Genomic DNA, 12143 nt, shown 5'->3' with positions numbered 1-12143 from the left:
AGGCTTATCCCAGAGGCAATGTATAAAGCTTTTGTGCAACACACACACACCAGTGACACACTAGGCACACCACATAAGAAACTCACACAAGATTATACGAAAATATCCTTTGCATTATACATAAAACACATTAGACCACAATCACATAAACCACTTTGTCACTAGGCAGTTGTCATACAATACACAGATCATTAATCACTTTGCCAACTAGGTAATTGTCATGACACCGTGAGTGCATTAAAGCAATACTTATAAGTTGCACGCGTCATGGAAACATTATGAAAACAACACCTTCCTCCATCACTGTACGTAATATGTAGTTCCTAAAAGTTATACTTTTCATCCTGTAACAAGGCATAGAATGACATCCATCCTAACCTCAGGGCATGAAAGGTAGCAGTCCTAAAAAGGGAACATGAATCACCACCTATTCCAGTTAACCTTGGCTCACTTACCACGTACCGCATGACTTCTGATCCATTGCTACTTTGGCAATGAAGAATGAACCCACCTGGAAAAAAACTCATAGGCTACTGAGATGATACACACATCAGACAAACCCCAAATATCTTACAGAATGGACCATGCATCTAGAATGTATCTACACCTCACAAAATGGTGGCAGTCCAAAATCATGGATCATCTTATAAGTCTTGGATGATTCTTTCTATACTCAGCACCCTGAATACAGATATTTTGACAGATCATATGCAAACCACTTACCACCATTAATGACCTGCAGTGTCTAGGTACACAATTGCAGTTGTATGACAGGGGCACGCAAAGCAAAACCACGTGTGCCTCTATCACGCTGCCTAAACCAAGAATATGTCTGAACAACGCATTCCTTTTCCACACATGCCTTTACCACGCACTTTTGTGGTAAAGGCATGACTGGTATAGGGATGTGTGGTAAAGATCCCACCCTATGCCACGTGGCCATAGCCCTAACAACTACCCCCATGCCCCTGAGACCTATACAGTACCCCTACCCCACCCTTAGTCCTTAAAACGAACCCGACTCACCAATCCCTTAAAACATCTCCGATCCCCCCTTGAGCCATAAAAACTACTTTGACCCCCCAAGCCCTAAAACGTACCCCACTGAGCCTTTAGAAACTGTTTAACCCCCCACTGAGCCCTAAAAACTACCCTGACCCCCATGAGACCTAAAGACTACCTGACCCCCAAGCCCTAAAAACTACCCTTCCCCCTGAGCCTTAAAAGCAACCTTAAACCCCGCCAGCCCTAAAAACAACCTTGCCCACAGCCCTGAAAACAATCCCATCCCCCTAACCCTGAGCCCTAAAAACGATCCCAACCCTTGAAAACTACCCCCACTCCTTACCCCATAAAAACTGGCCTCAGCCCCACTCACCTCATCGCATCATCTCCCGGTACTTCCTGTTCCTGGGCCCGCCCCTCTCAGCCTCTAGACCACGCATTTCCTAAACCACACATATGCGTGGTTAAGGCAAGCGTAATTTGGGCTTGCGTTAGACCAGCATGTGTGGCTCTCCCTGCATTGTTCAGGCCGTTTCCCCACAACTGCTGTGCCAGTCAATCAATGGCTAAGGAACTGCATTACATGAAGTCAGAATTTCTTGATTGCAGGTACTCTTGTCTTCAAAAAAGACTCTTAATCTACTCACAGGAGGGAGCTTATTTGGTTGGAACACCACATATCATCACTATCTGTAATGATGAAAACGCACATCATACCCAGCAGTCACCCCAAGTATAGATTTTTTTAAAACAGCAGAAACAAGAAAAAGGACACATGGATTAAACAAAAGTTATAGTCTTGGGATCGCGACAACTGACAAATTTGCCAGCCAGTAGGGCATGAACTGCATTTTCCATATCGCTCTGTGGATGTTAGGAGAAAATGCTTCTAAGTGTTTGCAGAGGCCCAGAGAGCATGGAGTCAGTGATGATTTTGGTGCTTTTGGAGCTCAGTGCCTCATTCGAGCATTGGAAAAATGAGGCATGGAAAGGGGTATTACATGGTTCAGTTCATGCATGTGTGGCTGTGGATTATGACATTTCATTGAGGTCAGTGATCTTGATGTACAGTTCTTTACCGAAGGAGTTAATTAGAAGGCATGTCCTAATGAGTTTTCTAAATCAAATACATTTTGGAATGAGATGCATGGCAACCAGTAGTTGTTGGATGCAGTTGGTGTGAGTGAAGTCCAACATGGATGCTACGGCAACTACTTCATATATGTAAACCACCCTGAAAAAGTCAAAGGTAGAGCTGGTATTTGAGGTAGGAAAAGAATGGCACTGCCAGGTTAGGATCGATTATGATCAGAACCTTAACCGGTCCGTGGACCGATGCTCAGCGGCTCCCATAAGGGAGGAAACATTATGGCCCCAGAAGACCCAATAATTAGCTCCTTATGCATTTTGACACACAACCTGTTTGGATATTAATGCGCTTACATGTGCCGGCGGCAATGGTAAATATTAGTGTTTAACACTAGGTTGGGTTAAGAAGATGCTTGATAGGTCTCAGGGAAAAAGTGGACAAAAGAGGTGAAGGCTAAACGAAACCTTTCGTATGGCCATGGAGCAATGTTTGTGACCAGGGTTGTACCAGGACCATCCGTGTTTGCTGAGAAGAGAAGATTCATTATTGACAATCTCACTCTGGTGCTCTTGAAGGTGGTTTTCGTTTTCAGGGTCTTGAGGCAGAACCGGTTGTATCATCTTTTGCTCTCCTCCTTGTTCAGTGACATCATAAAGTCATTGCTCCTGGCCCCAGCTGATTCTCGTCCGGGTGTGAGACTCTCTGTTCACAGGCGTTCCATCTCATGAGGTTCTACCCACTCTGGGCTTGAACATTTGTGCACCCCGTGATTCCTCTTGCAAAGCCTGTGCATGCTTTTCACGCAAAGTAATGTATTACTCATACACTTCTTAGAAGATGTTATGCACGATGTATTATTTTATAACAGTCAAAGGATCAATTACGTGATTTCTTTTGGAACCAAGGTGGTAAAAAAGTATGTGATGTAAATCCCTGATTAAGCATTGCCCCTCTCCATCAGCACGCAAAAATTATATTAAAAAAAAGAACTTAGGTTGTACCAGGCTGAGAGATACAATGCAACGACATATTTTTACATTCCATGATTGTATTTTTGTTTTGTAGGGAAATATCTCTCATCAGCTCAAAGGCCATTACTTAGAAGGCAAGCACGGGTGGAGCACAGTTTTGAGGCCACAACAGAGGACCCTTGGGTTAGAATTTCGGACTGCATAAAAAGCCTGTTTAATCCTGCTGCGGACAAGGACACACGTCACTTGGACATGGAATCCAACCTCAGTGTGACTGATGAAGATGTGTCCCCCCTGTGCTCAGATGCAGGACTGGACAGGTTTGAAATGGAAGCATGCAAAGTTGAAGAAATGACTGCAACGAAGAAGGGTCCCCCTGTGGCCCCGAAACCTGCCTGGTTTAGACAGAGTCTCAGAGGCTCCAGAAATGGAATATCAGACCCAGCACCCGTTTGTGAAAGAACTGTGGCGGCACAGCACAAAACCCCTAGCCGAGAGCGGGAGTCCAGCTTACGGAATGCTTCAACCAGGACCTCCTCAATAAAACAGAAGATAAGCTCCTTTGAAACATTCAGCACAAGCCAATTGCCAGAAAAAGGGACCAGAACACCTCCTCCTAAAGCAACATTGCAGACAAACCAGAGTCCCTCTAGTGAGGCAGAGGCAACTAATTCGATAGGTGTTCGTTTAAGTCAAGACCCCATGAGGAACACAGAGCCTCAAAGTGCAGACACCAGCCCAGTAAACTCCAGTGAATTGGTGAACTTTGATGCAGGAGATCACGAACTGACTTCTAATTCATCACTAGCTCTCAGGTACAGTGCCAGGAGAAGCAGCAGTGCCAGCAATGAACAAGCTGCAGATCCACTGTGCCCACAATCATCAGAGCTTCTGGTAGCTAAAGCTCCCAGCCAGAGAACAAGAAGTTTCCCACTCACGGCCACCCAGTCTTCTGAGCTCATGAAGACCAAAGAGCACCACAGCAAAATCTACTCCATCAGCAACCAAGTGTCCTTTGCCTTGATGAAATCCCTGCTTTCCCTTCCTCAGTCTCCAGTGCAGCATGGCCTCAGTCCATGGAGCACACCTTCCGAATCCTCCGACTCCTTCACAGAAGACGAAGACAACCCCCCCTCTTTCACAAGCGACAGTCTGCACTCGGACACTGGATTTTCTGTGAAGTAAGATAATATTATTAATAACTTGTTTTATATATAGCAATTCATAACACACTGCTGAAAATGTTTCTAGGCGCTGTACTGACTGCAGAAGGCTCGAAGGGCGAACCTATATCACTGGGGTTTGAGCTCGTCGGCACATCACTACAGTTGTCAGTGGCGAGCGTTCAACTCACTTCTCGCCAAACGAAGTGTATTATTGCATCTATTATGCTAAGCTTGTAGTTGTACTAAGGTGTGATAGAAGGTAGTTAGACCACTTGACATAGCAAGTCAAGTGAAAAGTAACAGTTGAGATTAAATAGATTAGCTTTCTAAACCTCGTTATCACCCTCTCTCACACACACAAACACACGCACGCCCCCATCTCTCTATCACTCTCTGTTTTGATTGCATTGGTAGTTCTTTGTCGGTTGCTCTTTACCTAGCAACAAACGGATGTGAAGTTTGAAAGACAATGGGGGCTTGGTAAAACATCTATGAGCACCAGCTGTAAATTAGTGCATTTCCTTCCTGCTTCCGTCGTTTTAACTACCCACACAAAATGTCTAGGTGTTTTTGTGTAAAGTGGTTTCTACTTCCAGATGCTGGTGGCTGAACACGTGTTTTTTTACGTAAGAAACGGATTTGTTCGATGCTGTCCCTCTAACAGCACCATTTTTTGTTATTACTTTAGTTCATTTAGAGCATGTGTTGATTACCTGTAAATCATTCATTTTCTAAGGTCAAAGCTCACATTCCATCTTTCATTGACTTATTCTTTTCTTCTCCTCTCTTGTCGGCCAATAATTGACGTTTTGCTTATTTTGAAATGAAACATGCGCCATTCACACTCCTTTCTGTTGTTTTTTGATGGGTCTCTGCATTCCGCTCGTAGTTCCTGTTGTTATGGATCACATGAAGTAACGAAAAAGCATGCTTGGCGAATCTCAGAGTCTTTGTGGCTATGTACTGCAAAACAGCCTTTGCAATACTTCCATGATCATTTGTGGGGCATGGGGTGATGTAAAGAATGCCAGTGCGCCTGCACCCACCTTTGATAAGAAGCAGCAAAGTAGAAAGTACGTTTATTTTTCACACCGCGATTATGTACCCTTTTTCTCACTTTGCAGTTCTCTAACTTTCATACCGTTCACTCTGCAGTTCTCTAACTTTCATACTGTGCAAATCTGTAGTGTGTGTCTAACTTATCTGTGTTATAAATGGGGTTCTGGTTGGCTAGGGTGTGCACCTAAGCCAGGCAGAACCCACCACTCTAGTCAGGGTAAGGGAGTTACACGCTGAAGATAACCCCTGCTCACCCCCTTGGTAGATTGGCACGAGCAGTCAGGCTTATCCCAGAGGCAATGTGTAAAGCTTTTGTGCAACACACACTCACACACACACCAGTGACACACTAGGCACACCACATAAAAAACTCACACAAGATTATATAAAAATATCCTTTGTAATATACATAAAACACACTAGACCACAATCACATAAATCACTTTGTCACTAGGCAGTTGTCATACAATACACAGATCAGAAATCACTTTGCCAACTAGGCAATTGTCATGACACTGTGAGTGCATTAAAGCAATACTTATAAGTTGCACACGTCATGGAAACATTATGAAAGCAACACCTTCCTCCATCACTGTACGTAACATGTAGTTCCTAAAAATTATACTTTTCATCCTGTAACAAGGCATAGAATGACATCCATCCTAACCTCAGGGCATGAAAGGTAGCAGTCCTAACAAGGGAACATGAATCACCACCTATTATTATCCAATTTCACCTGTAATATATAGCTCCCAAATTACCATCATCCACACATAGGGTAGGTCATGTATAATTAGAGGGAATTCACAGTTTCAGTGCCCCTGCGTCTCAGTTAGGGGTTATGTGGTAATAAGTGCACCTACTGTAGGGCCTGGCCTGGCCTGCGTACTAGAGTTAGGACGTTAAACTGTTTAGAATATCCCTAAAACAACAAAGCAGGGGCCTCCATCAAGGCCTCACCCTGTTTCGCTACAGGCGAGGAAATGCCCCCTCACGGTGCAACCTTCTTAGTGACGGGGGAAGGCACAAACTGTAGCCATTAGCGGGGAGACCTTGCTCAGTCCACCCTACCCCCATGTGGAGAACTGGAAAGGCAGCTGTCCATCTTCGTGTGGTGCAGCTGTCGTGGCCTGAAGCTGTCCCTAACACCCACTGTGGTGGGAGCAGTCCTTGCGTCTCTAGGATCTGCTTCTACAGCAGACAAGGATGGCAACATCCTCCCTCACTCTGAAGGCGCCCCCTGCGGTGGGAGACAGCCGCACTTGTGCTGATGGGGCTGATGGCCCCCACTGGGGGAGAGAGAGCAGTCGACGCAAGCCCTCGGAGCAGCGTCCTCTCCCCAGGCACTGCTGCTCTCCCAGGAACGGCCTCACCAGGGGGACTTCCGATGGCCTGCCGTAGGAGGTGGTGCCACAGGCCTGCACAGGTTCCTCCTTATGGGCTCCGATCACCGTGCGTCCAGGGCTCCTCCCTGAACCTCGAGTTAACCTGTTCATCCTCACAGGGGCAAAGAGCACAGCACTGATCTCAGCACGTCTCGGCGCAGATCCATCCGCCCTGGCTGGGCCTAACTGAGATTGCCGTAATTACCTCTCTCGCCAGCCATACCTCACGGAGGAGGGGGCAAAGCTGCACTCCTGGCGCCACTGGGAAAAGCAGAAAGGCTACACACAGCTTCTCCGGGCAACAACACCCATCAGGCGCTTCAGAGAACCAGAAGTAAAATGCACACCACGGGCTTCATTAGAGTGCTCCTTTCTGTTTTATTGTGGAATGAGCCCACACCTCGGGCTCGGGCAGCTCCCACAAAGCGCTCAATACACGCTTACTTTCTTTGCAACAGAAAAGGTACCAGGACAGTCCAGTCTGTCTCCTGCGCTAAGCAGGAGCAGCAACTGCAGGCCGACTCCCTTTGCACGTAATTAGAGGCAGCGCTCCTCACACAGTTTTTAAGCTTTCCTTCCAGGCAGGTTCCTTTTTAATTGTAGCACAGGTCTTTTCTTGAAGTCTTTGATCTCCCAGAGGCTTCCACTAGGAGGCAAGCACACACAAGCCCTTGTAGATTCTTCACAAGCAGGATACCACAGCAGGGCAAAAAGTGTCAGACCTTTTCCTCCACCACAGACAGAAACTGCAAGCCAACCCACCCCTCACACAGAACATGTAGCGCTCCTCACACAGCTTTTCAACTGTTCTTTTTGGCAGGGTCCTCTTGTTTCTTGAAGTAATCTAAAGTCCTGGGGTTTAAGGTCTCATACTTATACCCCTTTTTGTCATTGATCTCTTTGTGGCAAGGGCCTCTGAGCCCAGTCCAAACCAGTCCTGACCTCCCTGGTCCAGCATGGCAACAGGGGATGGAGACATCGTGCAGAGGTGACATAGCCTATTCAGATGCTAGCAAAACTCCTCCCACCAATCTAAATGGAGACCAGGTCTATTCAGCCCAGCGATTAGTCACTCAGGCAAGGCAGGAGACGCCTCCATTCCCTTTGTGAGTGTCTAGGGTGAATGCACACCCCCAGCTCCTATCACTCCAAAACCAGATGCTGAATACACACAGTCAGAGGCACACAGAATAGTCAAGAAAAAAAATGCCCACTTTCTTAAAGTGGCATTTTCAAACATTTAATTTAAAAGCCGACTTTACCAAAATGTTTGTTAATAAATTCTGAAATCCTAAGCTCCATTTCTCTATCTTGTCCCAATGGAAAGCTACACTTGTAAGATGCTACAGTGCAGCCCCCATGCTATCCTATGAGACAGACAGTTGTGAAAAACAAAATACATAGTATTTCACAATCAGGACATAAAATGCACCAGTACATGCCCAACCTTTCACATACACTGCAGCCTGCCCTAAGGGGTACCTTGAGCCTACCTTAGGGGTGTCTTACATGTAAGAAAAGGGAAGGTTAGGGCTTGGCAAGTGGGTGCACTTGCCAGGTCAACATGGCAGTTAACTGCGTGTGCATAAATTATAACGGTAGGTCTGAGACACCTTTACAGGGCTACTCACGTGTGTGGCACAACCAGTGCTGCAAACACACTAGTAGCATTTGATGTATAGCGCCTGGCATGTTCTGTGTGCTTTACTAGGGACTTACCAGTAAATCAAATATACCAATCCTGGATAACCAATAATAGTCACAATTTACTTAGACAGCATATGCACTTTAGCACTGATCAACAGTGGTAAAGCACACAGAATCCTACAGACAACAAAAACAGGGTCAGAAAAATAGGAGGCAAAAGGCTAAAAGTTTGGGGATAAACCAGCAAAAAAGGCCCGGTCTAACAATTTCCATTTGTATTAACCTCTAATCTTCAAGTGCAAAATATTTTGCCACTCCACACACTCCTAAGCATATCTCAGCAGAGCTGAAAGAAAGTATGTGGCCAGAGCTGCTGCATGTGGAAAAGCATGTATGTTGTGTGGATGAGGGAACCCACAATGTGAAGGCTGTCAGGGAAGGAGCGTATAAGTATTGTAGGTCAGTGTGTGCAAGGCATGGGATAAAAACAGCGGCTTGCTCAGTGCCCATTTTTCAGCACCTTATGTTCAGGGGCTCATAAATGTTGATTTAGGCTTCTAAAAACAGTTGTAAACAATCCAATGACCTCCCCGAAAAAAAACATAATTTCTGGCATGGCAAGGCTGAATATATTATATTTAAATAACAAAAAGTTTAAGTCCTTAGAAGAGTTTGTAAATGTGAAAGAAGAGCAAAGACAATTATTTCATGATTGCAGACTAAAACCAGATACAAAGTCCAGGGGAAATTCCAGTCAAAAGTGAAAAAATTCGGGAATCAGTGTGAAAAACACAGATTCCTACATGTTATTTCCCATTAACATGTAATCACAGCTAATCCCCAACGGCTGGTCAGAATTAGAGATACCTGCAATATCAGTAGTTCCATATGGGGAGGATGCCAGGCCAATTAGCAAACCTCTTGTAGTTGGACACTAGGTAGGGATAAAACAAGTTATGGCTGCCGCACAAAGTTTCTATAATTGTAGCTTATTCTTAAGGTGCTCAAGTAAAATGTTTCTCTGGCAGGTGGCTGGAATGAAGGGCCACATGTACGTAGGTTTCATTTTGCGATTTCCTAATAGCAAATTTTTTCGATGTGCTATTAGAAATCGCCAACACCTATGTACTAATGTGTCTGACACATTTAGTGATTCATATTGGGGTCTCAATTTACCTGCCTCAGTAATATTCATGAGGTGGGTCGCAATTTGCGACCCACTGGGATCACTAAAAATACATGGATGGTGGGCTGCTGAGGAAAACGGGATGTGTTTCACGAAGAAAAATGAAACGTTTCAGTGTAATTTTTTAAGATTAGACAGTGGTCTGTGTGACCACTGCCTTCTCTTAAAAAATGTTTTCACATGCATTCGCAAAGGGAAAGGGGTCTCCAGAGGATCCCTTCCCGGTTGCGAATGGGTTGAAGTAGGTGGTAAAATGTGAATGTTTTGCAACTGCATTTCGGACACAAAACATTTGTACATAGCACTTCGAGTTGCTATTAGGAAGGGACGCCCTTAACACGCCCCTTCCTAATACCGTATCGTTAACCCATTTTGCAATTCGGTAATAGGTTACCGTATCGCAAAATGGATTTGGACCTTGCAAAATGCATTTTTCCGTTCGCAAATGGCCCAATTCATTCTGCAAATTAGGCTGTTTGCTCCCGTAAAAACCTACATACATACAAAATCTCTCAGCCAACTCGATGCACTTCAAGCTCAGTATGAAAAGGTCCATGGAGCCAGAGGATCACAATTTAGAAGTTAAAATGTAATGTACATTATGAGTGCACCTTGTAGATTATGCAGTCTTATGGTTAACCCTATTTAGGCCTAGCATCTATTGCAAGGAAGCAAGAGCTGAGCTTATGTGAGGTTTGTATTGCAGACTCAACAAGGTGCATATTAAATCAATTACAGCCGGTTTAAGTGAGTATTGGGAATGCCCTGGTATGCTATAATGAAATAGTCAAGGTATGGTCTGAAATAAACATTCATAATCATCCCTAATTTGGGAAGAAACAAATGCTCAGTAGAAGCCTATGCGGCCACATCTGTTAAAATCTATTTTTGGTAACTTTTTGGATATCGAACTACGGATAATCAAGTGTCAGTCCCAAACCCTTGGCCCTTTCACGCCTTTTTGATTGTATTTAAGCCAATGTTTTGTTTTTTGAATTTATAACACTGTTATTATGTATTAATTTGAGCATCCACTAAACTGCCCTTTTGAATCAAAGGCTGGTGGGGCCCTTCTGCACATTTAGGTTGATCCTTGGTATAAGTGTGATGTGTGTATCTGTGTTGCGGTATGAATTTGGTTTGAGTCTGAGTGAATGTTTTGATTGAATGACGGGTTACAGGGATCTTGTCTCTTTGTATTTGGTTGCGGATGTATTGACCTGCTAGTCATTTTTATGTATTAGTATTAATTAAGTGTTTTTATGTGTTTTTTTGTCCAACGAAAAATATACATTATCTTTATCTATATATCTATAAAAGAATACATTTAAAAAAAGACGAATATTATTTTGGTTTTGATATTTTGTTTTTCTTCAGTCCGGTCAGAGTGTCATTAGTTTAATATATGATACATTGTACTTATTGAAATATATGGGTAGAGTACTTTTTCGCATTCCTATTTGTCCCTTTCACGCCAGCACCAACATAGACTAATGATAAATAGGCCGTCATTTCACAGGACACAATTAAGAGTCAACATATTTATGCAGGATCTCTATTATATTCCACTCCACTACAAATGACTGATGGCATCATTCTATCACTAGCCTCCTAGGAGCTAGAAAAGGAAATTTAAATAGTGACCACCAAATGGGATTCTACTTTAAGGAGGATCTGGGTGTCATTATCTTACTTGTAGAAGCTGAAAGCTTGATCTACACACCTTAACTGGGATACACAAACATTGACGAATAGAAAGGAAGTGAAGGATACATGAAAACGTCCACGGATAAGTGCTTTCTTTCATGAAAGAAACAGGGGAATGCCCACTGCTAGAATGATTAATCAGTAAAGAATGGATCGAGGCATCAGGTAAATTCCCTAGGTCCTAGGAAACTCAGGACCAGCTGGTCAATCCCTAAGGCAAGTACTGTCTGTTGATTCTGGAACCACAACATCCAGAAACTACAGCAAGCTCTCGGAATTTCCAAGCACCTCGTTTTTTAGGCTTTGGATTTCAGGGTAGTTAGGTCAAGCTTTCGAGGCCTACTCGTGGAGGGGGGTATAGTGCAGAATGTCAGATTCAGAGCTAAGATGCAGGGATTACATTCTTCAGTAAGTGTTGTTACTTTTGAAGACAATATACGAATTTTCTATCTCGTTGCATGAAACTGTATAATAATAAGCACCTCCTAAAACTTACAGCAGTAATGTTATGTCAACAAACATAAAGCAAGGGTAGGGAAAAACTGAACACTCTTCATTATGTATGACAGCAGCAACAATATTAACGAAGCTTTGCAGCCTAAGCATGGTATTTGGACTGAGGAGGCGGGTCAGAGCATTTGTCACAATGATCGGCATTGTTTCAGTCAGTTCTTTCACATATGTTGGTGCGTCAAGGTCCATTGTCAGAAATATGACTCGTGCTTGTGGTGTTCACAAAGGACCTTGATGCACCAGCGAAAGAACTGAGGGACTTATTTACAAGTCCCTTGCGCCGCCAGTGGTAACTTTTAACATGGAAAAAGTGGCGCGAGGGGCTTGTAAATAAGTACTCAATCTCATTTGAGAGCTTCTCTGGCTGTTTAGTGCACACTGGTCTTGGCAGTACCTCCACACTCTTTTTTTGGG

At 44.0% G+C, this 12143-nt stretch overlaps 1 protein-coding gene across 1 annotated transcript in view; it reads left to right on the top strand.

Moving 5' to 3' along the window:
* IL16 (interleukin 16) overlaps nucleotides 1-12143 on the top strand; it is a 482340-nt gene that overhangs the window by 352006 nt on the left and 118191 nt on the right. Inside the window, exon 14 of the mRNA XM_085644300.1 lies at nucleotides 3161-4247. Within this exon, the coding sequence (XP_085500426.1) occupies nucleotides 3161-4247 (1087 nt within the window). The remainder of the gene's footprint in view (nucleotides 1-3160; nucleotides 4248-12143) is intronic.

Source organism: Triturus cristatus, chromosome 3_1 (genome assembly GCF_964204655.1).
Source record: "Triturus cristatus chromosome 3_1, aTriCri1.1, whole genome shotgun sequence".
Taxonomy (NCBI): domain Eukaryota; kingdom Metazoa; phylum Chordata; class Amphibia; order Caudata; family Salamandridae; genus Triturus; species Triturus cristatus.
This window is presented reverse-complemented; position numbering and strand designations above follow the sequence as displayed.